Here is a 27,837-nt window from a genome sequence, read left to right as displayed (position 1 = left end):
AAAATTAATTCATTGATTGCAAAATACAAAGCAAAATCATTGTTCTTTACCACATTCAAGATTTATTGAAAAACTTCAACTTCAGACGGATTATCCATTCTTAACATTAGCTTACAAGGCATGTGGGTCTTCACAAGAATAACAAAATACAGTACACCAATTCCAAATAGCTAGACACCTGTAACCAAGCACTTATAGTCAATTAACACTGAGATATATATATAGTAAGCTTGTATTTACTCACCGTGAGAAATGCCCAAAACAAATTTCTTAAAAAACACATCTTAGTAATTGTTACCATTATTCAAGTTGGAATTACCCCATCTGAATAACTTACATTTGTTACATAAATGTTTTTTGGGCAGAAACTAATTTACATAACAAATAATGGCAGATCAGATCTTGGACGCATATTGCAAAATATATATTATCTTCTTTTAAAAATCCAATTTATATATTGCAATGGGAAAAAAAACCCTTTCACCACATACACAGCTTACAATACTTTTCAGAATGTATTTTACCTTATTTTTGTGTTCACTTAACACAGGCATACATACTCTGATTATTACTGATATCACATAGCCTTCTGGTTGATAGCAGATTTACACAATGTTCTTAAAGTTTTGACAAACACATCAGTGTCAGTGCCCAGAACAAAATTAACCGTTCTTCAAATAAGCTTCTGGGCCTTCTTTCACAAAACTTTTCTTGTAAACGACATCGCCTTATAGCACGGTAACCTAGACAACGTCTGAAAAATGTTACGAGAAATATGACTAGGAAGTTTTGTGAAAGGGGGCCCCTGGGGTATAAATCACAGCAAGCATGAATGACAGCATGAACATACTTATATATACAATAAGTATATCCTTTATGATAACTATGAAAAAAATGAGAACATAATTATGATAGAGTAAATTTCATACCTTCTAAATGATGTAGCAGCTTGAACAGATCTACAGAAGAAGACCACTCAAAGTTTGCATCGACCCAGTGGTCAATGCCAAGCACTGGTTAACTCCCTTTGTTTGTGTTTCTAAACAAATCTATACACAATCCCAAAGATTTCCCACATGAATGTACACATACATTAGGACCTTGGCCTCGACCAACACAAATAACACAAAACAATTTCACTTGGCTGACATCAGTAAGTCCCCAAATACTAGCCTCCTGTCACTATGACATCATGACAAGACTGAAGATACATGATTCCTGTTTCAATATTTTGGGACATTGATGCTGGAATCTAAGAGCAATTTTTTCAGGATCATTAGGTTGTGTCACCTTTCGTGAAAGTTTTTACATAACAATGAAATAACGAGTTCCATAGTTGGGGTGCCGAGGATGAAATGCTGGCTGCCAAGGGAAACAATTAAGGAGTCAAATGTGATAGGTTTAATTGGACAGTAACTGAACCATTGCAGTCAGGGTTGCCCGGTAAAATTTTGGTCAAATATTATTGCAAATTTTAAATAACCAGCCAACAATGTAAAGCATTAGCATATGCTTATATTGTTGTTAAAAACGTTACGGTATGGTAAGAGGTTTTAATTTAGAATTCACTACAAAATATCAATATATCTTTGTAATCGTCATACAGCTGTGAAATGATATAGTCTTCTTGGCTGAAGTAACAACACCTAATATTTTTTTATTATTCATGTTTGATACCAAATTTGATCGTGAAGGTTTGATCAGAATAATGCCCTCACAATATGCTTAAAAAAAACTCTAGCACACCTGTAAAAAGTTGGAAGAATTCCAGTAGTCTAACATACATGTAATCGTTAAATTTTACAAGTGGAACAGTCTATGCATCAGCCCTCCTTCTTTACACTTTTGTATTTATTGACATAGACCTAATGGAGCCTAATAATTTGCCAGGAAAGCTGGCTACTTTGCTAGAAATGAATACAGTACGAGCTCTGGCAGCACCTGAATATTGCATAGTATCACCCTCTCACCACTCAACACAAAATCAAAATTTCATTTCACACAAAGCACCAAAACCAATTCACCACAATTTGATAAAATATATTCTGGAATACATACATTGTATATGTAGAAAAACTGTAAATGGGCTTAACTGACAAAACATGAAAAGCACTTGATTTGCATAATGCCCTTTACTTTATGATTCATAAAGAAATTCATGCTTTGGTGTTACATATTTTTTTTCCATCAAAACTACACAGCATGATATGTATTCCAATTTAAAACTCATAAAATTCAACGTCCCAAAATAGACTTATGCATTGTCAATTGATACTGACAACACATTGACAACACAATGACAATGCACAAACAGAGCTTTGAAGCATACCAGTGCATGTATATAGATATTTATTTTATCATATTACATAAAACAGACTTTATTATCATTATTTTAGATTCAAGACACTTTGGAAGATCACAAAATGTGCTCTGGAAAGAAGGATAATACTGGATGTTAAAATACCTCCTACAACAAACCCAAATTAAATTGTTACAGCAAATTGGTAAATTTATAGCTTTGCACGTAATGTCTCGTGGACTTCTGTTTTACCAGAAATATTTAATTTCTCATGTAGCCTAGGCTCTATAAGACACCAACTTTCTCTGAGTATGATGATTTTTCTCACCTAATTTGGAGTATACTATCAGCATGTTAACACAAAAACAGGTTTTATGCCATTGTGGCTTTGCCACAAAAAGACAAAAGTATACCTTTGTGGGTGATTTATTGCAATTCACATGCATTTGCATGCTTCTCTGGCAATGTATGTACATGTAAATAATTCTGTTTTATCTTCTTTCCTTTAATACCAAAGGAAAGAAGCATGTTGTGTATGTCAATATATAGCCGGTATTATCAGTTTCAAATTACAGACCACTTAATACTGTGGTGACTAGTTGGATGCAAGTTTTTCCGTGCAGAAATTAATACTTTAAATGAGAAAATATTTGTAAATCATGCAATTCATTCACTAAAATCATTTAGCTAGCTGCCAACATAATAGCAATTTCTTTTAACTGATCACAAGATATGTCTCAAAGCATCCAGGATGAAGACTGACAGCAAGATTCCTGTCTAAAATGTGTAGGTTTTTCTCTCGGAAGGGTCTGTTAACAAAAAAAGGAGAAAAAAAAAGTTTTCTTAAACACAATATTAAACAAATATTATTCAATTTTTTTTATTTGCTCAGAAAACATTATATCTTTAAAAACAAATTTTTGTCTTGATTAAAATAACACTCTCTGATAAAACATTACAAATCACTTGCTGTCCACAAAGGGAGGCAAATCTTGCACACATACATGTCCCTCAAGCCTTCCTTTGTGCTTTGCCCACATGCATGTATAAGTCTGCCTTTCATTTTGCAACAATCTTAATTTGTCCATACCACATAATTCTTTCATTACAGATAAAACACACAGGCAAAAAGACTGAACTAAAGGCCGCAGTAATATTCATATACAACTGTAGTTTTACTGATGATTACAACCTTGCTCATGACCATTCTACTATAAACAGTGGTCAGCTGTATTAATGACATAAACCTTAATGTACATGAACAGCTGATCTAATGAGAGCCATATTCAAGCTGGATGACCTGATGGGACAAGTGGAGATATGCCAACTGGGTGCAATGAGATAAGAACATTAGCTGAATAAGTCAGAACTTGTGCTAAAATCTGTACCTTTAGAGTCAGGCCTCTTCCAATTGGGATCAAAGTGTTTCTTGAGGGGTTGCCAGCACTGGTAGTAATTTTCATCTACAGCCTCACAGGTTGAGTTCCCCCACTCAGTCACAGCCATGCTAAAACTGGACTCAAACATGAATGCCTGTAAACAGCAAACAAAAAATACGATATACACTCCATTTTTTTCTGACCCTAAAGTCTAGGTTTGACATTATTATCACCATTTTTGTTTGAGCACATCAGTTTTTCCTTGTAGCAGAAGAGCCAGAATCCAAAGTACAGCTGCAATATTACTGACCATTAACATGAAACCCTCCTCACATACAGTAACATAATAGACTCTACTATGGTTGATCAGCCCAAGCTTTCTCTTTCCCCAAACTGCTGAGCCCCAAACCAAGCAGCCAAGAATGATTTTCCAAGAATTCAGTGTGAACAGCCAGTTTAAACTGATCAACTGACGGACTGATGACTAATAGCTTATTTCCCTTGATTGCTTCCAACACTATCTGAATCTCCTTGAAGTAGACTGCTTGGTTTCCAAGCCTCTCTATCCAGTGTTGTCTCATCCAAGCCTCTCTATCCAGTGTTGTCTCATCCAAGCCTCTCTATCCAGTGTTGTCTCATCCAAGCCTCTCCATCCAGTGTCGTCTCCTCCAAGCCTCTCTATCCAGTGTTGTCTCATCCAAGCCTCTCTATCCAGTGTTGTCTCATCCAAGCCTCTCTATCCAGTGTTGTCTCATCCAAGCCTCTCTATCCAGTGTTGTCTCATCCAAGCCTCTCTATCCAGTGTTGTCTCATCCAAGCCTCTCTGTCTTGTCTCATCCAAGCCTCTCTATCCAGTGTTGTTTCATCCAAGCCTCACTATCCAGTGTTGTCTCATCCAAGCCTCTCCATCCAGTGTCGTCTCCTCCAAGCCTCTCTATCCAGTGTCGTCTCCTCCAAGCCTCTCTATCCAGTGTTGTCTCATCCAAGCCTCTCCATCCAGTGTCGTCTCCTCCAAGCCTCTCTATCCAGTGTCGTCTCCTCCAAGCCTCTCTATCCAGTGTTGTCTCATCCAAGCCTCTCTATCCAGTGTTGTCTCATCCAAGCCTCTCTATCCAGTGTTGTCTCATCCAAGCCTCTCCATCCAGTGTTGTTTCATCCAAGCCTCTCTATCCAGTGTTGTCTCATCCAAGCCTGTCTATCCTGTGTTGTCTCATCCAAGCCTGTATATCCAGTGTTGTCTCATCCAAGCCTGTCTATCCAGTGTTGTCTCATCCAAGCCTCTCTATCCAGTGTTGTCTCATCCAAGCCTCTCCATCCAGTGTTGTTTCATCCAAGCCTCTCTATCCAGTGTTGTCTCATCCAAGCTTCTCTATCCAGTGTTGTCTCATCCAAGCCTGTCTATCCAGTGTTGTCTCATCCAAGCCTGTCTATCCAGTGTTGTCTCATCCAAGCCTCTCTATCCAGTGTTGTCTCATCCAAGCCTCTCCATCCAGTGTTGTTTCTCATATACAAGATGGAACAATGTCACTCGTGAAGACGTTATTGAATTGCTTAAAATTACATAAAACACTGTATGCCCCCAAATATTAAAGCATTTCAAATCAAACGTCACCATAAAATTCTAGGTACTATGTGGTTATTTATGAATTCATTTATCAATTCCCAGGAGTTTCCATTAACTAACTAACCATACCATGGTGCCTTCCGCTATCTTGACTGCCTTCAGTTCATCTGTGGAGGCCTTCTCAAAGCAAGTGGCATCCGGACCATGTGGGGTCATCATACTGTGTAAGGTGGCTCCCCCTGGACGGAAACCTTCTTCCTGACAACATGACATAGTGCATAGGCTAACAGGACACTCCTTCCTTTTTCACTTGGTATCTGAACAATTTGTTGATCCACTATAACAAGAACCTCCCACCATGAATTGTATCCAAGTATACCCTAAATGTACGCACATTCACACAGACTGACAAAAGTTTGGTCGAGTTGATTTACAACTTTAATGTCGGCACCAGTTTAAGAGATTATCAAGAAGGATAAAAATGTATCTGCATGTAGCATGTACAAACCTTGGCTTCATATGATCCACAGATCAGTCCCATAAACTCACTCATACAGTTCCCTGTAAGACAAATCCCATTTATCTTGGTTTATTACTGTAATTCTAAGCTTCCCTCGTCCTTCATATAATGCAGTCCATCACTGAAAAATCTTGTACCATATTTACTCATCACAAAGAGGTAAAACCAGTTCTAACACAGTCCTTTAGTTGGGTCAATGTATTACTGTTTCATCTGATAGATTTATTTATTTTAAAGTGCTGCTTCAAGCCATCAACAAAACTTTTTTCCTCATGTGACGGAAGTTGCTTTTACGTGCAGAGGAATCTGGAGCGCACAAAGTAAACCAGTTAAAACCGCAGACCTTCGGGAAGTTACTGATGAACCTTTCCATGAAAATACTGGCCGAAAACAAGTAATATAAAACGGCCACATGAGCGCTATTGACTGCTTCTTGTCACCAATGACTCGTGCACATAGAAAACGGGAGAATCTGCAAATTTCAAGTCCAAGGCACAGGTTTATTTGAGAAAGTTTTAGATCATCCCAATTACACGTGACTTATGGCACAGCAGTCAGGTTAATGCATAGGTGTAGCAGACAAGTCAGCTGACAAATGGCCCGACAGTAAGTCACAGGTGGGCTACACGGACTACCTGGATATGAATGCTACAGTCATTAACCTGGGGTCACCACCAGGGATTGGATATATAATGCACCAATATTAGAATAATTGTCCATTGAACATGCTTGCTTGTTTTACTGTTTGGCAGCAAACATGATAATATCCAACTGTTCATTCCACCAACTGGCAAAGGAGTACACTTGAACAAAACAAGTGTTCAAAATGTAAATAGGTTAACTAATAATGTGTGCTCCTTACTGTTAATGGTAAGGTGGTCTGAATGTGTGCTCCTGTAGTAGGGTATTTACTGTGATAGTAGGGTGGTCTGAATGTGTGCTCCTGTATTAGAGTACTTACTGTGATAGTAGGGTGGTCTGAATGTGTGCTCCTGTATTAGAGTACTTATTGTGATACTAGAGTGGTCTGAATGTGTGCTCCTCTATTAGAGTAATTACTGTGATAGTAGGGTGGTCTGAATGTGTGCTCCTGTATTAGGGTACTTATTGTGATAATAGGTTGGTCTGAATGTGTGTTCCTGTATTAGGGTACTTAATGTGATAATAGGTTGGTCTGAATGTGTGTTCCTGTATTAGGGTACTTACTGTGATAGTAGAGTGGTCTGAATGTGAGTTCCTGTATCAGGGTACTTATTGTGATAATAGGTTGGTCTGAATGTGTGCTCCTGTATTAGAGTACTTATTGTGATACTAGAGTGGTCTGAATGTGTGCTCCTGTAGTAGGGTACTTATTGTGATAATAGGGTGGTCTAAATGTGTGCTCCTGTAGTAGGGTATTTACTGTGATAGTAGGGTGGTCTGAATGTGAGTTCCTGTATCAGTGTACTTACTGTGATACTAGGGTGGTCTGAATGTGTGCTCCTGTAGTAGGGTACTTACTGTGATAATAGGGTGGTCTGAATGTGTGCTCCTGTACTGACCACCTGGGAGGGAAAATGACGAAATCTGCCACAGCCACCCCTGGTTTCAAAGACGGACAGGTTAACACAGTGAATATTGAAGGGTCCTGTGTATGAAAAGAAAATGACCTGAGCGTGTCCAGACATATGACATTTACAAATGGTGATGAATTCCTTTATATTCCACTAAGGAGAAGCATAAATAGTTCAGCATTTTGTTTCAAACATTATCAAAATTCAGTATTCATACATTATAAAACTAAGCTGCAAAATAAAATTAGCAAAGAAATGAACAATTAAAGCAAAATATTCATACTAAGATAACTGATAAAATTTATCACATCTTAGTCAAAGCTAACAAAATTTTGAAGAGAAAATTCAACATAAGAGTGTTATTAACCAATAACATATTGCAAAGATGCAGAAAAAAATGCAGGATGACATACATCAGATATCTGACCCACAGAACCCACCTTATAACATAAACATTCGACTGCATTTAATTTTCCATTCAGCGAATAAAAATTTCAAAAAAAAAAAAGAAAAAAAAAAGACAAGATACAGTTTTTAATGGTCTTTCTCCTGTTGCTAAATTCACTTTTTGCTTTTCTTTCCCTTTCATTGCTATGTTCACAACACACATGCATTGCCTGACTGACCTAGATCTGATTGGGGTCATGATGGCCTCAGGCCTACAGTGAACACTGTAGTGCCATGGTTGACAGCACCCTAGTAACTAGATAGGTTTCTTTCCTATATATTTTATGTTGATCAGTTTTTTTTCTGCATAAATATGTATATTTTTAGATGATTTCTTATACCTACAGCATGGTCAAAAGCCACACAGTTGATGGTCATGAAATTACTGAGATTGTACTTGTAAGGGGCGTAGTTCCCGTGCCAGGCCACAACATCGAATGGGGAGTGGTTCTGCAAAAACAAATTGTCATTTATTATAGAGGTTTTTTATGCGTGCATGTGAATACCCTTAAGCTTGACCCTATATCATGTCACTTACACGATGGCAGTAAGCTTTATGTGAAAACTAAACACAGTCAACAAAGGAAAGCTCTGTCACCTTGCCAAGTTCCTGCCAAAACTCTAGACCTAGAGAAATAGTGTTGTCACCATACTGTGTCCCCAATCTAGAGAAATAGTGTTGTCACCATACTGTGTCCCCAATCTAGAGAAATAGTGTTGTCACCATACCGTGTCCCCAATCTAGAGAAATAGTGTTGTCACCATACTGTGTCCCCCAATCTAGAGAAATAGTGTTGTCACCATACTGTGTCCCCAATCTAGAGAAATAGTGTTGTCACCATACTGTGTCCCCAATCTAGAGAAATAGTGTTGTCACCATACTGTGTCCCCCAATCTAGAGAAATAGTGTTGTCACCATACTGTGTCCCCAATCTAGAGAAATAGTGTTGTCACCATACTGTGTCCCCCAATCTAGAGAAATAGTGTTGTCACCATACTGTGTCCCCCAATTTAGAGAAATAGTGTTGTCACCATACTGTGTCCCCCAATCTAGAGAAATAGTGTTGTCACCATACCGTGTCCCCAATCTAGAGAAATAGTGTTGTCACCATACTGTGTCCCCCAATCTAGAGAAATAGTGTTGTCACCATACTGTGTCCCCCAATCTAGAGAAATAGTGTTGTCACCATACTGTGTCCCCCAATCTAGAGAAATAGTGTTGTCACCATACTGTGTCCCCCAATCTAGAGAAATAGTGTTGTCACCATACTGTGTCCCCCAATCTAGAGAAATAGTGTTGTCACCATACTGTGTCCCCCAATCTAGAGAAATAGTGTTGTCACCATACTGTGCCTCCCAATCTAGAGAAATAGTGTTGTCACCATACTGTGCCTCCCAATCTAGAGAAATAGTGTTGTCACCATACTGTGCCTCCCAATCTAGGGAAATAGTGTTGTCACCATACTGTGTCCCCCAATCTAGAGAAATAGCCTTTCATAAAATGGATTACCGAAGGGTAACTACTTAAATGTCTGTCCTGAACATGAATCCATTCTTAGAAAAGATATAAGAAAATTTACCATGTTTGGAAGTATATGTTCCTGTCACATGTTCAAACACCACAGAAAAAATATTTCAAAACAGAACAGTCAAAAAAAAACGTAACTTTATCTTAAAAATAATGAAATAAATAAAAAATGGGTTATGTGTCCAGGCCATGGGCTTTTCTGCCAACAAAGCTAAGAAGCCACAAGAGGCGAGTTCAATTCTTACATATTTACAACACTTCTTCAGCTTGTGATAATTTTCCTCACAAATCACCTCTCTTGTTTAGGTACTACCACTTCAGATAATTTCCAGAAAACAGATAATTCTGTTTTGTTTTGTTAACATATAAATCACCATCACATATAGATCTGACCATCTTAATCTGTTCAGGTTACCTGTTTAGCAGAAAACAGCTTTCCCTGAAATTTACTGATGACGGTGTAATTGGGAACATCTCTGTCTTCATAACAGGCTACAGGGGTGAGGAAGTCTCGTGGATTGGCTAGACCATTGGCTCCTGTAATACACCAATTGGAAATCACTATGTAATTAAGACTTGAGAATAGTGTATGTATATAAATAGTGTGGTCTACAAGACTGTTATAGGTACTGACTGAGGAGAGTTGAAAAGTTAAACAAGCTGTCAGGTTTGGTCTACACAAGACGTATACAATACACAAATGTCAGCTCAAGACAAGTGATATTCCAGAAAGGCGAAGCCGACAATTCCTCATACCCCATCCCACAGCATGCACCATATGTTTTATTACGCCGAGAAAACAAAGTACCTTTTCAGGTAGTGTTTAAATCACCGAATTTGTATGTTGATAACAGAGCTAAGAACCCTTTGTTTATTTTACGAACAAGCAGATGTCAGAGAGCTAATAAAGGGAGATAACTGCCCTGGAATAAACACGTGATCGTTGAATATTAGCACAAGATCGTTGGATATTGCAACATGAACGTCAGATATTACTTCGTGAGCATGACGTTGCATAACTTTGGCGAGTGATCGTTGCACATCATGTTCTGCTGAACATCATGTGACCGTTTCTCCACCAATGGAAACAGAAAACAACCCTATAAGTTATAATAATAATACAAGATTTTACATCCTAACTATCTTGACCCTTCAACTGCACTTGTAAGTATTTATCATGAAATTTATTTTATGAGAAATTTGGAGCCAAAATTACCATCTAAATTACCAATGAAAACCTTTCCATTTCTATGAGGCTGATTTACGAGGCTTCTCCACTTATGTTACATGATTGAAATGCAAAATGTGGTTTCTGAGATATGACACCATTATACAATGTCTGTTTGTAAAGTGACACTGTTCAGCAAAACGTCAATCAATTTAAACAATGATGTATATCTTCTTGTTTTAATTTCTTTAAGTGATATAGAATAAAATATATTTACATTTTCTGCTACAAGGGAGTTACTATTGCCATGCTGCAACATAATTCCAGAAATGCAAATCAAAAGTCAAATTTTCCACTGAAAAAACTTATTACTGCACCTGCAATTACCTGAAAATAACCCAGCAGACTTCAGGTCAAATCTGTTGTGAGCTTGGCACTTATAACTATTGGTTAAATATCTACATGTACAACGTGTACAACACATACATTGCACCAGTTTATGGTAGAGCTGAACTTACCAATGGGTCCCAGGTTGGGCAATTGGAAATGGCCACTGTACACTTCCAAAATGTACCCTCGGCTTTCTGCTTTCACACTAACACTGAATCGTATACCTTGCTGAGAAAAGAATTAATGCTAGTCATACAGTGATACATACATGTGTAAGAGCATGTAAAACAGAATCTGCTTTTACAAAACCATAGGAAGCATAAAATGATCTTCATAGTTGTGTGAGGTGTAAAAATTAAACCACAAATCTATAATCTAGGACTCAATTAATTGTGCCTTTCCATTAATTTGTTTCATCGTCTTTTTTTTTCTCCATACTCAGGATTATTTCTCCTCCATGATAACAGCGAGTTCTTCAAAGTAGCATCAAAAGAAAAGTATAGCCCCATACACATTCTACATTACCAGAAACGCCGGACATTTTTCTTTGCATATCTGCAATCACAGTATGTTTTTTTGATTTATTCTACGACAATGAACAAACCATAGTTCCCAATAATCAACTGCGTCAAGCGGGCTCTTGAAAGTGACCAAAAAGAGGCAATATTATGTACCCATGTATGGACATAGCCAGTGATATCAACATCTGCCAACATAAACTGGGTTGCAAATGCATTACTGACTGCCTTTAATCAAACTCAATACGTCAATATCACTTATTATTCAAGTGATTTTTGCGAATTGCGTCACACAGTTGAACACAAATTTCAAATGAGCAAAACCAGATGTTTTAGGTGATGTAGCTATTATAGGCTATACTTTTCTTATTTATTTTATTTATTTATTTATTTGATTGGTGTTTTACGCCATACTCAAGAATATTTAACTTAGGCGATGGCAGGCAGCATTACGGTGGGAGGAAACCGGGCAGGGCCCGGGGGAAACCCACGACCATCCGCAGGTTGCTGACAGACCTTCCAACATACAGCCAGAGAGGAAACCAGCATGTGCTGGACTATAATTCACAGTGACCGCATTGGTGAGAGGCTCCTGGGTCATTACGCTGCTCTAGCGCACTAACCAACTGAGCCACGCAGGCCCCTACTTTTCTCTTAAGTCAGAAAGCCTGAGTGAGAAGAAATCCCTGCACTTTGCCACAGTTAAATAAGTGAGAGCTGTGTCAGCTGTAACACATTACCCTGACTACTAAAAATATAATGCCTTAATTCCTCAGCATTTTCGCATAGGAAAGATCAACTTTAAGTGCAATTTATGCACATTTTTAATTCGATTTTAGAGACATTGGTTGGACTGGCCAGTTTCAGGGCTTCACAAAAACTATAATTTTATCAATCTACACAGAATAATGCCTTCAGAAGATGCTTGAATAAACACTTTGCAAACAATTGAAAAGGTTAAAGAATTACAGTCGTGAGCGATCAAATGCTGTAATGCTTTATTCAAAGTTGCAAAAGTCAAACCAGTCATGCACCCCCTCACCTGAATAACACAGATCTCGTTAGGGTCAACTTGAATCTTCCCAAATTCTGTTGTGATCCGCAAACTTCCTTGTTGAGGCACTAAAGGAACAATATTCCAAAATTATATTACAATCAATATGGGAATAAGCATTTCACACTGTCTGCAGCTTACTGCAGTAATAATTCAACATGCACCAGCATATTTACCAGAGCATATTTATTTATTTTAATTTATTTGACCGACATTTTAAGCCATACTGAAGAACATTTCACTTATACAATGGCAGCCAGCATTATGGTGGGAGGAAACCTGGCACAGCCCATGGGAAACCCACAACCATCTGCAGATTGCTGGCAGATCACCAGTAAATATCCTTTTCACTTCTTGCGCAACATCTGACAACAAATGAATGCAACATGGCTTACACACTAAAACAAGTAGTTTGATAATAAAAGATAACGAGACCTTTTAATTTACCAGCAAATAAAACTTTCTAGAAGTAATACAACTGTTTATTTTGTTACACACTAAACACCAGTAGCTATATTTTTTCTGCATACACTCCACATAACATAATGTTTAAATTGTCTTGTGCACATGTATAAAATCATAAAAATCAGGTCACCATGACATGAAAAAGCTATATGAAGTTTTTAATGATAATACAGTTAGCTTTAGATTCATTAGTCACAGTCGCCACAATATGGCTGAAATATTGCCGATGTGGCGCTAAGCCATAATCATTCATTCATTCATTCGTCACAGCCTTGTACACAAAAAATAAAAAAAGCAAAAAGACAAGATTTAACATCACCAAAAAAAGTCAAAAAAAGTGTGTCAAAGTCAGAATTTATCATTTTTTTGTACTTTTACATACCAACTGTTTTCATATCTAAAGTGTTAAAGCATATTTTAGCTTAAGATTTAATATTACTGTTTGCAAGGTTTATCAAAAATATATCATAATTATGACATACAAAATATCTGTGATTGACATTTTTTTTCAATTTTGTCCTACTCAGAAATCAGCCTCATCACTGAATCCCTCATGTCAGGTCAAGGTCAACATTTGGCTATTGTTGAAAATGACCTTTGAAGATGAGGTCAGGCCTGGAACACCATGCAGAGTAGGTCAGTTATTGAGTGGAAAGAAACCTTAACCCAGTTGTTTGAAAGTGTGTATTAGCTAATACTGGTATTAATTCATATTTTATATTTAAATTTTAGGCCAAACTCAACAACCAGTGCAGTTCTTGAAAGATAAAGTATAACAGTAGCAGTTTTAGTTCTTATTTAATATCATGTTACACATTTTTTTTTTTTTTTAGGCTTGGCTCAAAGTACAAAACTTGAAGACTTGGCTTAAAGTAAAACCTGGTATGAAGTCTTAAACCAGGTTTGAAAAACCAGGACCAGATCACCAAGCAATGATAAATAACAGTCTTAGACAGCAGCATGGATGTCCAAAAGGTGTAGCTATTAACCCTATAAATGTTCTTTCTACCAAAGATTTGCATGTACACCATGCCTTTTCTGTATCCACTGTTCAGCCAGAAAGCAATATTACTGCAAATCCTCAAAAAAAGGATGGACTTAAGATGCAGTTTGGAAATATAATTTTGAAGCCAGAAAGGTATTTTTAAAGTAGGCACACAAATTATAAAGTAACTTTGTATAGACAGAGAATACTCCTTGATCTAATACGCTAAAGCACTTTTCATGCAAACTGCATCTTGAGTTTTACCATTGTTTTCATCTTCTTTTGGTTTTACTAAAATCCATTTATTTTATTTGTTTGATTGGTGTTTTATGCCATACTCCACAATATTTCACTTATACCATGGCGACCAGCATTATGGTGGGAAGAAACTAGGCAGAGCCCGGGTGGAAACCGACAAATATCCGCAAGTTGCTGGCAGACCTTCCCATGTATGCCCGGAGAGGAAGCCAGCATAAGATGGACTTGAACTGTACTAAAAGCTGTTGCTCCAAAGAAAGTTTTCCACAAATTTTGTTAATTTCATGGTCAATGATGTAAAACTCAAATGTATACTAGCTGAAAGGAGGTACAGTTATTAGAAATTAGCAATCATAGCCTCAAGTTGAAATTTTGTTCACAGTAATTTGTTTGGATTCCTGTTATTTTGGTTAACAACAGCCATAAAATGAAAGCCAGAATTAAAATCCAAGATTCCTGTCTAAAAAGACCTGGAAATTATACCCTATTTGTCCCATTTGATAAGGATTTAGAGCAGGTAGTTATCACTGTTCAAGTTATTACATCAGGGTAACCTTTTAGCACATTTTTGCTTTGTGTTACGGTCAAAATATTGGACACATTTTCAGGGAAGCTCATGTCTTGGCCAATCTACCTCTGCTGCCTGCATTGGTGGTCTTGAACCTTAGGCCTACCCAACTAAACCTCTCGTCCACCCATTTAAACCTCACGCCCACCCATCTAAACCTCAGGCCAGTCCAACTAAATGTCAGTCCCATCAAACTAAACCTCAGGTCCACCTAACTAAACCTCATGCACACCCAGCTAAACATCAGGCCCACCTAACCAAACCTCAGGCACACCCACTAAACCTCAGGCAAACCCAATTAAACCTCATGCAAACCAACTACACAGTAAGGCCGCCCAATTAAACGCCAGGCACACCCTATTAAATGACATGCACACCCAGCTAAATGACATGCACATCCAGCTAAATGCCAGGCACACCCTACTAAATGACTTGCACACCCAGCTAAATGCCAGGCACGCTCAACTAAACACCTGGCACACCCAACCAAACCTCAGGCACACCCACCTAAACCTCAGGCACATCCAACTGGAACATTAGGTCCACCCAAGTAAATGTCAGGCACACCCAACCAAACGTCAGGCACACAGAACCAAACCTCAGGCACACTCAACCAAATTTCAGGCAAACCCAATTAAACATTAGGTCCGCCCAACTAAACATCAAACCAAACAGCTGTTCTGACTGCTATCACAGCCGACATCACAACTGCTGGTTTATTGTCCAAATTACTGGCTTTGGTTCCTTGGGGAATTTTCGTTTAAAGCCGGTTTTGCACCCTCAACCTATGTATCCCATAATAGATGGGGTTTACCTCATATGTATCACAATTTTTATCTACAAATTTTCCCTGTATTAATACAGGATGAAAAGGATAACACTTCAACTTTCTAGGTAAGCTTGGCATATTAAAGAGGCAACTATTTAACAATGTTAAATATTGAATTTTAACTGATTTTTGTTTATCATAGCTTTTTTCAAAAGTATACCAGTCATTTAGAATGTTAGAATGTTATCATTCCCAATGTCAGAGACAACTGTTTTCCTCATTCTCGCACATTCTCACCAGAATTTGGTTGAAGTAATGACAAATGTGATGTTAAACCCTAATCATTCAATCCTTCATTCTACAAAATTTTAACAGTTTAATTTTATAATCTAAAATATAACACCGGCCATCAAAAAAGGAACTCTCCGCAACATGGCTGCAATATGGCTGAAGTGGTGTTAAGTCATAATCCTTCATTCCTTTCATCAAAAAAGGAACAAGGAAAACCAATTCACGGAATACAATGTCTCATAACGAAAAGGATGGAAGTCATTGCATGAAGCAGCAGACCACACCTCTCATCTTTTCAGGAAGTCATTGACCTATTTCACTGTGGAAAGAAGGCAAGTGATGTGCGTAACAGGATATGAATTCAACCCTTGATTTGTTACGTATACAATACATGGTGTGCCACTGGGTGCAACTGTACATCTCACATTTGCTCTACACTACATGGTTGAAGTATAGAACACGAGATTTCCCATCCTAGCTACCCATACTCATGACCTAATAATCACCACAAATTAAAAGCTAATTATTACCCTTGTTTGATCAAATACCTGTTCTTACAATTATGTATTCAGTTAATTATAACCTTGAGCCGTAAGTGGGAAGGTCTGTCAGCAACCTGCATGTGGTTGTGGGTTTTCCTGCGAGCTCTGCCCACTTTTCTCCCACTACATGTATAATGCTGGCTGCTGGTATGTAAGTAAAATATTCTTGATCATAGTGTAAAACAGTGTACATAAATTATAACCTTTGCTTTGACCTTTTCTGACACAAGAAAAACTTCATCAACATTCAAACTCTTTAGAGAAAACTTATCAACCACATTTTCGATTTTGTAAAATGTTATGGAAATCCCAAGTTATAAAAAGAATGAAATACAACATACAACTTTGAGAAATTGAGTTTACTGAGTACATTTTACTTTCATCAAAGATTTCTTGACATTTCTGCGGGACACTTGATAATGGCTGATATTACTTTTTTTTTTTTCACATCGTCTTGTCAAGAAAACAGTTTTTAATACTGAGACATAATCTATAGATGGCCAGCTTCAGCAGAGGAGGTCATATTTCTCATAATTATATCTCTCAAAAGATAATCTCAGGTTACTTCAAAGCTGCCATTGCGTCACAAGCGAGGCAATTCAGTGGAGGCCTATTACTTACTCTTCGCATCGAGTACATGACACCAGATCTTAATCAGATCTTTAATCACTGATGACCAGTCACTATTTTAATTACCATTTAATTTGACAGGCAATATTTTCTAACAGAATTATGATCAAGGCAAATGAATTACAGCCCTAAGTATTGTACATGAATATATTTATGTGGAACTCTGCTGGGTTTTTTTTGCATCTATATTTGTATACATAGTCTCAGCCATCAACAATGAAGTTAAATTATCAACTTTTCTTCAATGTAAGGATGTCATTAATCTTCCTTTATGCACAATAAAATGAACATACTGTACTTTATGACCCTAATTTAGGTGAGCAGAAATGTGCTTCAAGCCCCAAAAATAAGTACATGTGCCAGCCATAAACAGGATACATTTCTCTGGCAAACTAGTCTATGCTAGGCGCTGTGCTGCTTTCGTACTATCTCACTGTGAAACAGGTCAGACGAGAGAGTGAGAGCAAAACACAGAACTGCATTTGACCTGTTCACTGGGTGTATTACTCTCAAATGCCTTCAAGGTGAATTTTTTTACATATACGGTAATTTATGTTAATGGCTGCACAACAAACCATACAGAGCGGATAATGGCCGTGGTTGAATTCATGGGTATGCGATCGACTCCTTCACAAAATACCCAGCCACATGTATACATCATCATGACTTCTCATCTTATTGTAGACATAAACCATAAAAGGGGAAGGAATACTGCTAAATAGGCCGGGTCAGAATTTCTGTGACGACAACATTATCATATCCATTGTGAGAATACAGCATGTGCAACAATATGACTTCGGCAATGAGTAACCATGGAAACAAGGTAAGTAATATTTCACAGTAGTGTCACACAATCATGATAGGGATTGCTAGTGTATAACATCCATAGCAAGACTATCCTGTGGTGGACTTAACTCAGTATTATACTGAAATCACTCGGACTAGTAGACTAAGCCATGAAATCAGCTTCCCCATGTTCTTTGCTGTGCAGTCACAAGTACATAGTACACAACTGTTATCTAACAGGGTCCATTGTCTGCATGATATATATATATATATATATATATATAGATATAGGCCAAGCTTTTGTTGTATTAGATCATACAAATAGGCCCAACACCAATATGGCATGTATAAAACATCAAAGTGTCCAATCAGGCTTGTTACATACATTACATAGGAATTGATTTATAGTACCCGTATATATGTTAATCTGACGTAATAACGTCAGCCTATCTGTCATGTAGGCTTTTTATTTTCATTTTCAATAGGAAGTGACAATTATGCTCATTGTTATAAAATGTTTGCTGATCAAAAGGAGCACTAAAGTAAGGGCTAGTTGATATAACAAGATTGGATGTGACATAGTCTTCACCTTAAAGACTATGTACAGTAGTATTATGGAAAAAAGAAGCTAGGTGGAGTACCTGACATAAAACCTCCTGATTTATACCTACAGCTGAACCAGGGGGTAGTTGGCTCAATTGTGAAGTCTGTCATTTGTTCAAGGAGAAGAAAATTTTTAAAATGGCACTAAAAGTTGAAAAGAGCACATTTTTTTTCTATCTGGTGGTGCCTGCTGCATAATTTTGCGATTTTTCCTCACCTTACACGTAAAGCCTGAAAACGGCAAAGCTGGCATAAATCAGCCCATGAGAGTCAATAAAACTGCTGGCTTGTTCGTGTAAACTCTGAACCTACGTCCAAGATTCCGGATTCATGATTGTCAAGCAGCAATCACCAAAGCAATGGGAAGTACCAGTGGTTGGCAGGTCACGTACATTTTCTACCAGAAATGTACGAAATGCACTTCGGCGGTTTCCGACAAAAATTCTCCTCTTAACACAGAAGACTTCAGCACTAGTTCTTGGGCAAAATGGAGACATCTACAGCGGATTTTGAAGCTGAATTTCTTTATAATTTATCAACTTGAGGTACATATTACAATTTTTTTATGGCATGTACACGAGTGGAAATGCATACCCTTTTCAATGGTATTTGTTTGATATTTAAATTTTCTTGACTGAATTGAGCACATGTAGTTGTACTGAAGTGAAGAGAAAGACAACAAAGGTGGTAAAAAGGGAAAAGGATCTACATTCTAGATTGGACTGAGCACGGGTAGTTATACTGAAGTGAAGTGAAAGACAAAAAAGGTGGTAAAAAGGGAAAAAGAAAAAGACAAGGGGGAAAAATTGTCAACACAAAAAAAGACAGCCTTTAGCCATCCACAAAAATCTCAAAAAACATAATTTGCACCTGATTTGCACAGATTTAACCTGACAATGATCACTAGTTGACTTATCCACCCCACCCCATGTGTTATAGTGACATTCACTCACTGTGTATGTGACAGTTTAGAATGTACTCATTATCAAAAACCTTGCCAAAACAGAATTTCCCTTGAATCTAAGAGTAAAAGTTAGAAGTGGAGTTTATAAAAAGTACAGCTATATCTGTATGTTGTGTCACTAGGTGTACATTTACTAACCTGTGTTTTCCTGGAACAATTGCATACATATTGAAAAAAACAAGATGTCCCCAAAATTATAAGAATTACAGTATCCTCCCTGTAATCAAGGGAAATCATCCAGCTTCCAGATGAACATCTGTCCTTGGTAAAAGCTGTGAACCAACTAACCCTGCAACCTCATACAGTGTGGAACCAATCAGCTGCTATGTTGGTCAACAAGGCCATGGAGGGACATCAAATGTTGCCAAATTATCCACGTCAATACATAAAAGTACATGTATATTAACTACACTGTACTGTACCAGAAATATGTTATTTAAAAAACAATGGCCAAATTAAGCAGCCAAATTTTATTTAGAAATTTCCAAAGTGACAGGACTAGATACATATGTATTACAACAATTCCTCAACCTTTGCAGATATGAAAAAGCAACTTTCAGTGCATTTTATGCACACTTATAATTTGACTGGAAACAAAACTCTATTGATTGGATTGGCCAAATTTCAGAACTTCTCAAAAAATATAATTTTATCAGTCTACTCAGAATATCAGAATATGCTTGAATAAACATCTTGCAAACATGTGAAAAGATTGAAGAATTACAGTCAATACAGGTTTTAACTTATGAATGAATTTTCAAATATACCATACACTATACAGCATGCAATGAGTTGTCTTAGCCAGCCTATAAAACTTTAAAGAAATACACTTGATTTCCTGACATAGTATAATTATCAATGTTAGCCAATGAAGATAAAGAAAAAAGTACAATTTTATTGGTCAAAGGGGTTGTATGGTCTTCATTAATATTCATAACTTATACATAACCAGCCTGTCAAGACATCTGCCAAGAGGCTGACTTTATTATTTGTGAGGAATTCAGGGCCTATTCACACTAGATATATCATGAAGAGTGTGAACAACATATTCTTTATGAAAAAGAGGTTTCTGTATGCCAAAAACTGTATATTTACAACATAAATGTATAACTAGAATCTGTTACTCTTTCCATTAATCAGTTCGGATTAATGTGTTAATTACATATATTTCAGTTGACTTTCAGCCTATAAGCACGACATGTAAGTGGAATTGGACCCAGATGCTGGGAATCAAAATTCGATTTACTTTCGACTTAAGAGAGTAAACTAAACAGAGAATACAGAAAAACTCTGGTAAACATGTACATGTATGTCAGTAAGTAGGGTTCTGGGTTAGTACATGTTTGTATACAACACTATCACCTAACAGCTCCTGTTACACATGAGAATTGCAATACCCGAAATCCTCAATAAATTCAAACAGTAATGTAAACTTTAAATGCAGTCTATAAGCACAATTCCCACGATTTCCAAGACTAAGTTGATTTTTCAGGTAGGGTCACATATGACCTTCACAGGAATCTTAAAATAAAATGTCCAGATCAAATAGACCACTGGTTTCAGGCCAAACATATACATTCACAGACCTAAAGTGATGAATAATCAAAGGTGCATATACCTATACACAAACTGTATTCCCTGTACCATGACTACAATTATTCACTAAAAGCAAACCTAAGTGAAAACATAAAAATTACTGTATTTCACATAAAATTTGGTACATAAATGAGTGAGTGCTTGGCCTTTAACATTGTACTTAACAATTTTTTTAGTCACATGATGGCAAAGGAATCCCTTAGAGTGCATGAAATGTGCCTCCTTGTTGCTCTTTTATATAGTGCTGCTTCACTGAGACCACTTACTGAAGACAAGTAAGTCGCCCCGCCCAAGGCATTATACTGATACGGGTCAACCAGTTGTTGCACTATCTCCTTAATGCTGAACTCCAAGCGAGGAAGCTACAACTTCCTCTTTTAAGATCTCAGGTGTGACCCGTCCGAGGATAGACCCTGGATCTACAGCCCCCAACGCAGATGCTCTACCGGCTGAGCTATCGGGGCCAGTCAACTTGGTATGCAAAATGCCCTTTCAATGGCATATAATGCATATTAGGCCTGTGAATACTAATTCACGGCAACAGCTTAGATTTTCTGATAAGAAATTATTATATCTTCACAAAAAAAAGTTTTTAGTGGCACTCTAAGGTGCTTGAGTCACTTGAAATCAAGCAAAATTTGCCATCTGAAAAAGCTTAAACTTTAAGCAATGTACAGTCAACGCACTTACCTATTAAGAAATCTCCATCTGAGTTGTAGAAACATCTGAAAATGACAAGAATGAGTATTAAATTAGACACATTATTTTTACATCCTTTGAAAGTAAAGTAGCAACATTACGTCCAAATATAATTTTGGGTAGATCAATCAGAAGACATTTATTCACAAATATAAAGTTGTATTTCAGGGAAGCACTTGCACATGTATGGTTTTACAAAACACTGACATAAAAGTGCTACTCCAGTATCAAGACCTGTATGCCATAGAAGCAGGCTTAAATAATAAGGATCAAGATAGTCTGAACTGATTGCCTTAAATTGTAAAAATACATCAGTTGTTTTTTATTTATTTGACTGGTGTTCTATGCCATATTCAAGAATATTTTAAATATATGACGCAGGCCAGCATTATGATGGGTGGAAACCAGGCAAACCCCAGGGGGACACCCACGACCATCCGCAGGTTGCTCACAGACCTATCCACTTACGGCCAGAGAGGAAGCCATGAGCTGAACTCACAGCGACCGCATTGGTGAGAGGCTCCTGGGTCATTACACTGTGCTATCGCACAAACAAACTGAGTCACAGAGGCCCCCATTAGTTGTTAGTTTTGGAGGGATATATGGAAACGTCACATCAGGAAAAATTTATGGAAACTGATGAAAATTTTGTTTTTTGAGGATTTAAAAAACTGTTAAGCAGTGTTATTTATCGTAAATCTTTTGAGTCAGTAGATTCAAAATGATCTTACCTATCCTCCATTGGTGTGTTGCAAGTGTAAATATGAATGGCTATCCCACTCCTGCTCCTGGAGTCCCCCGCCCCACAGATTGTGTGTAGACCCTGACAATACAATGAAAAGATAACAATTACCTATTTATCTCAATATGTCAAAACACAATGTATTACAGTTATTCACATAATTAACAAACATGATAAGGTATACATGTATGCATTCACAACTATGTATTCACACTGGAGACCACGCCCCCTGTAATTACATGCCCTTATCTGGAGTAAATGCTGCTTCATCAATGTACATGCTATTGAAACCTATTTATTTTTTTATTTGATTTATTGTTAAATGCCATACATGATATTCAGGAATTTTTCACTTAATGTATGATGGTGGTTGATTTTATGGATGGAGGAAACCAGAGTGCCCAGGGGGGGGGAAACCACCCACATTTTGTAAGATACTAACAAACTTTCCCACCTGTGACGTAATTGTACACACCATATTGTTAGAAGACAGGTGGTCTTCAGCGAACACTAGACAAATGGCCACGTCCACCGTTTAACTATTACAATGTATTACCAATGCCCCACTAACGGTGAAAGCAGTAAAATCCACAAATTCCCCATCCTATATTCTACGCACACCTAAATGCACATGTAGATTTTGTGCCAAAAAAGTCCTCATTGTCTACGTTGTTTATACAGTAATTGTTCTGTGTGGTTAAGCATTTCTTCATGGGTGAGTTCATTGTGTGAGGGAGTTTTGTTTACAATGGAGTATCCACCAGTTTTCCACATGAAACATACACAACATTCATTTTTAAACTGACGATTTTTGGCCGTCTACATAAGTGAACAATCATACAAGCAAGCACACATGGTTTTAAGGTGGGAAGAAGTAGATGATACACATTAACACCTTCAACGAGACAAGAAAAGGTGAAAGGCATTTCAAAGGTGTTAATGTTTCATGAATACCACAAATTGTTTGTTTGTTTTGTTTATTTGTTTGTTTATTCACCAATATAATATACAAAACATAAGATTCATATAACATACTGAAACATGCTGGCGGGAATAAAGCTCCACGGAGCTTGCTCTATTCCATTAACACACAATTTGTATATAATACAAGCATGTAAACAATGGTGATTATAAACATCGAGATTATCTGTTCCTGTGAAAAAAAGTAAATAAGTAAATAACATATACAGGTGCTTACAGTAACGACTATCAAGTATATTATTGTGTATTAGACTAAACGGAGAATAAGTGCTGCAGCATGTACGATTTCAGTTTGGATCTGAGTAAGGAAATTGACTGAATATTGCATAAGTATGAAGGGAGTTTGTTCCATTCCTGAGGGCCAGCTACTTTAAGTGAACGATAGGACAAATTACTTTTAAAGGAGGTTCGATACAGATCTAATGGCCAACGTGTTGTGCCATAGTGATGTATGTCAATGTTTTTAATAATGTAATTATTTAAGTTAGGTGGTAATACTTCAGGGGGCAATATCATATTAGTAGAAAAAATGTTCAATTCAGATAAGGGCAGAATTTCAAGACTACAAAAAAGTGGCTTTGTGTGTTCAAGGCACCTAGACATAGTCACAATTTAAATAGCACATTTTTGCAATATTTGCAGAGGTGAGGTTAAAAACATGATTTCTTTGTGGTGCATTTTATAATGATTCTATTTATCTGTCTTTCCCACATAAAATTAAAACAAGAGAAAACTTAAACAGCTTCCATGAGTTTAGGTCATGCAATATTTTTTCAAAAATATATTTTTTCCTTTTACAGTGTATTGTCTACATTGCTATCTTCTCTTACAATTTCATTGATAAAATTTCAACATTCTTTCTATACATTAACAGATTAGTGCTTTATCTCTTATTTCCACGCATGGAAAAGCATAAAATGTTGTTGCATCCCTTTAATACCAAATGAAATATCTAATTAGTATATGAAGGAAGGATTATCTGTATGTATGTAAGAAAAAACAGGTACTAAATTTGTAAAATTCGACGTGAGGAGGACACAAACGGCACTGGATTAATTCTCCAAAGGCTTGACTCCATAATACTTCAGTTGTCTGAGAACATAGTTCTTACAACCCACACTTTTCCATACAAGTTAAAAGCTGTAACATGATACTTTCACGTTTATTGCATGAACATGCATCTTTTTTTGCATATAAACCTATAACATCTCATTAGTTACCTAAATGCAGATGTATACATGAAAGTCCATACCTCCACAAAATCCACGGTTTTCTCCATTTGAGGAGTAATTTTGAACGGATGCCATCTCAGCTGAAATGAATACTTGCAAGATAATATAAGCAATTATACGTCAGGGTATCAAAAACATTGACACGTAACGCAGAAATGTACAAACTGTGTGATTTCCTATCTAATTAAACATACACCTCGCTGTGCAGCAAATCCAAGGAAAACAACACAACCCACAAAGTACAGGGCAACATCTAAAACCATTTTAGTTTTCGAGTTTGGGTTCAAACTGTTAAGCACACAAGATAATCATGCACTTTTAATGAAAATATGACTGTTTACCAATAACACTTTTTAAAGATTTTTTTAATATTAATTTCTTTTATTCAGGTGCTATGAACAATCATAATTTTGCTGTTTTTAAATTTTGGCATCAGAACCTTCAACTTTTTCCTAGATATGGCCCAGAGGTAGCAGTTACATGTAAAAGGAGAATTCTGCAACCATTTTTCAAATCATTTTTAATCTTGGAATAACAGTTATATATATCTAAATGTTCATTGAAAATTGAAAAAGTCACCACATATCTATCAGTGGGGGGAGTTAATATACATGTATAAGACTATCAGACGAATGTGTAAACTTTTGAGTTTGGAATTAAAACATCATATTTAAATAAATAACTGAAACTTAAGATGATCACTGTTAGATGCCCTAGTCCGCACTGCTGACCTGATTAGGGTTAGGTTCCACACTATCCCAGTCATCTGTTAGACCACCCTTCTCCAGTGGCTTGAATGGCTGATGGATGGCCGATGGTCGAATTCGGTACAGCCAACTGCATAATAGGTGTGAGAAACAAAGTGTGTCTATTTATAATTCCATGGAAGAGCACAGACACTTCATTTCAGCATACACAAATAATATGCTTTACACAGTGATGAGAGTACTGATAAAGTACATTGTATTTGCGGATAGTTCATTGTTGATTTCTCTGTTTTTGGCTGTTTCAGTGCTTCTCTAATCCTGAAACCCTGCAAAAACTACTAGCTACTAAAAATTACTATAAATACTAGCTGTGAGTAATCTGTTATATTGTCACTAACAGGGGAGACAATGCAGTTTCAGTTTTAAGTCTCTTATTACTGATTATAATGTCAATACTAAGATAATCAACTGTGTCTATTTTGGTATGTTACTTATAGTGTATGAGCATATGAGATGACCTGTTGCCTGTTAAATGAGCATACGAGATGACCTGTTAAAACAGGTTATTGTCTTCTAGAATGGTTAATGAAGTGTGTAAGTCACTGCATATAATTCACTCATTTACAGAGACAGTTACAGTTGAGTTTTGTAGATGAAAGCTTATGAGAGCCACAGAATGCTATTGTCAGTTATATAGATGAAAGCTAGAGATGGTTTACTGTTTCCCTTCTAACTTTATTGGTCAAAAGCTATATGAATTTACCTCCAAAACTTACCTTCTTTGATTCGTCTCTCTTGGGCAAGTGAAGGCTGTTCCAGACAATTGTTCTGCATAAAGGCCGTATGGGCACCTTTGAGGGTTATTCTAAAATCAAACATACATTTACAACATAAAGAAAACAATATAAGTAACCACAGCCAATTTGATACACTTAGCATCTATGGGCAGCCAAACTCGTACAATAACTATGGACATAATTTAATTTTCATCTTCAAGATTTAAGCATCACTAATAGGCTCCTCCAACATGACCCATAGCAAACAAGATTACATGCACATTAACACAAAGAATCCATGGACATGCACAGTTTAATGCTAATGTACATATAACAGTGAAATTATGTCTACCTGCGCATTCTGACTGTAAAACAAGTTAAATGCTTGAATCCAGTTATTTTTTCAAGTACCTGATAAGTGTTTTCCTCTACCCATAAATCAGACAGCTGACACATAAACATTTGCGGTTACAGCAACCAAAAAAAAAAAAAAAATTAAATAAATAAATAAATAAATTTTAAAAAAATGCCTTACCTGTCCCTCAGGGAGAGAGCCTGGACACCTGGGATCTTCTGATGCAAACTCATTGCCAAATCCAGACATATACTGCAAAACAAAAGATCAGAAAAAGTTCCTTTAATTATTACTACTAGTACACCCAACTATACATTACGTTTAACTGCAAGATACTTCTTTGATTCTGGAGGTTTGACGCATGTACTTTAGAATGTGGTACTTGCACTAATTATTGGCTTGTCTCTGCCAGACAGATTTCTGATGTGACTCCAAAATTTTAATTCAAATTCATGTTTATGATGAAACACCAGTGCATATCTTGCGGAATAATGCATGAAAAGCCACTCCCGACTTAGACACTGTAGCATATTGCTGGTACTGTATATATGGGGTTTCACTTTACTATTGTTAGAGATTTCTGTGAACATATGCAAAAATCCATAGCGCCTACATGTACATAATATTATAGTACATCGAGTAAGTAAAATTTCTTTTTTCTTCCCTACAAAATTACACACACATACATATATGTATATAAATTAGAATATATTATGTGCCCAAAAAATCTCTGAAACGTTAGTGTAGGTGCACAATTCAATTTTCAATTGACATTCATCAAAAAAAGTTGTAGGCAAATATTATATCTGCAATTTTGAAAAAATCATCAAAGCAGTCTTTGATTTTTTAAAATCCAGCTAGATGGGTACAATTCAGCTGTTACCATGGTTTGAACTCTGTACCATGGATATCAACCAATCAAATTAATGCAACGTCAACACACCCCCAATGTCAAACAATGTCATCCTTATTCTAGGTCACAGATGCTCTATCAAAATACAGAGGAATTAATTCACTCTGTGAATTAATGGCAAATGCAAGTATGATTTTCATGCAATATCAAAAAGTGATGAAAATAAAATATCTAATGAATAGGTGTGATCAAGTGTTTGCGAATGTATCTGTAAGGAGTTATGTCTGGTAGAGCCTTTCCCAAGACAGCTGTAAATGCTGAAAACGATGCGGCGTCAAAGTACGCGAGACGTTTGAGTGTTTCTTAAGGAGAATTTCAGAACAATCTTAGGCAAATACCATTCCTGATTATTGGGTCAACTAATATTTAAATAGCTTACGACATATCATTTAAGAAAACTTAACTGACAACAGAGGTAACATAAAGTGCACAAGTCCAACGTACCTTCAAGTCACCTGCCATGGTTGAGGGGCCAGCATTAAATGATCTCCACACAGCGCCTGTTGTCGGCAGTTTTTTCTGTGTCAGCTGAGCTGCCTTTAAATTGTATGTCTA

The 27,837-nt window shown here is 36.8% G+C and overlaps 2 protein-coding genes across 3 annotated transcripts in view; one reads left to right on the top strand and one right to left on the bottom strand.

Moving 5' to 3' along the window:
- Positions 1-48: 48 nt before the first annotated feature.
- On the bottom strand, positions 49-27,745 carry LOC135482090 (homogentisate 1,2-dioxygenase-like). Its single transcript, XM_064761928.1, has 16 exons — positions 27,727-27,745; positions 26,550-26,621; positions 26,015-26,103; positions 25,263-25,368; positions 24,552-24,611; positions 22,308-22,399; positions 21,568-21,602; positions 12,409-12,488; positions 10,977-11,076; positions 9,706-9,827; positions 8,108-8,212; positions 7,263-7,389; positions 5,751-5,803; positions 5,372-5,500; positions 3,688-3,832; positions 49-3,108 (listed from the first exon to the last, which is right to left on the bottom strand). The coding sequence occupies exons 1-16, from the start codon at positions 27,742-27,744 to the stop codon at positions 3,077-3,079; spliced, it is 1,365 nt and encodes a 454-aa protein (XP_064617998.1). The 5' UTR covers position 27,745; the 3' UTR covers positions 49-3,076.
- Positions 17,051-27,837, top strand: part of LOC135482089 (mitogen-activated protein kinase kinase kinase 15-like) — a 54,098-nt gene continuing 43,311 nt past the window's right edge. Inside the window, exons 1-2 of one of the 2 annotated variants that reach the window (XM_064761925.1) lie at positions 17,051-17,452; positions 17,613-17,751. In XM_064761925.1, the coding sequence (XP_064617995.1) occupies positions 17,707-17,751 (45 nt within the window). In that variant the 5' untranslated portion in view covers positions 17,051-17,452; positions 17,613-17,706. Of the gene's footprint in view, positions 17,752-27,837 lie in introns of both variants that reach the window. The other variant, XM_064761926.1, reaches the window with a different exon arrangement.

This window comes from Liolophura sinensis, chromosome 1 (assembly GCF_032854445.1).
Source record: "Liolophura sinensis isolate JHLJ2023 chromosome 1, CUHK_Ljap_v2, whole genome shotgun sequence".
NCBI classification, from domain to species: Eukaryota; Metazoa; Mollusca; class Polyplacophora; order Chitonida; family Chitonidae; genus Liolophura; species Liolophura sinensis.
This window is presented reverse-complemented; position numbering and strand designations above follow the sequence as displayed.

Excerpts from the sequence above, each read along its gene's own strand:
- LOC135482090 (XM_064761928.1), bottom strand. Across the intron at positions 24,612-25,262 it reads TGGAACCTAACCCTAATCAG|CTGAGATGGCATCCGTTCAA; the intron begins GTCAGCAGTGCG and ends TATTCATTTCAG. Across the intron at positions 22,400-24,551 it reads AAACCGTGGATTTTGTGGAG|GGTCTACACACAATCTGTGG; the intron begins GTATGGACTTTC and ends TTGTATTGTCAG.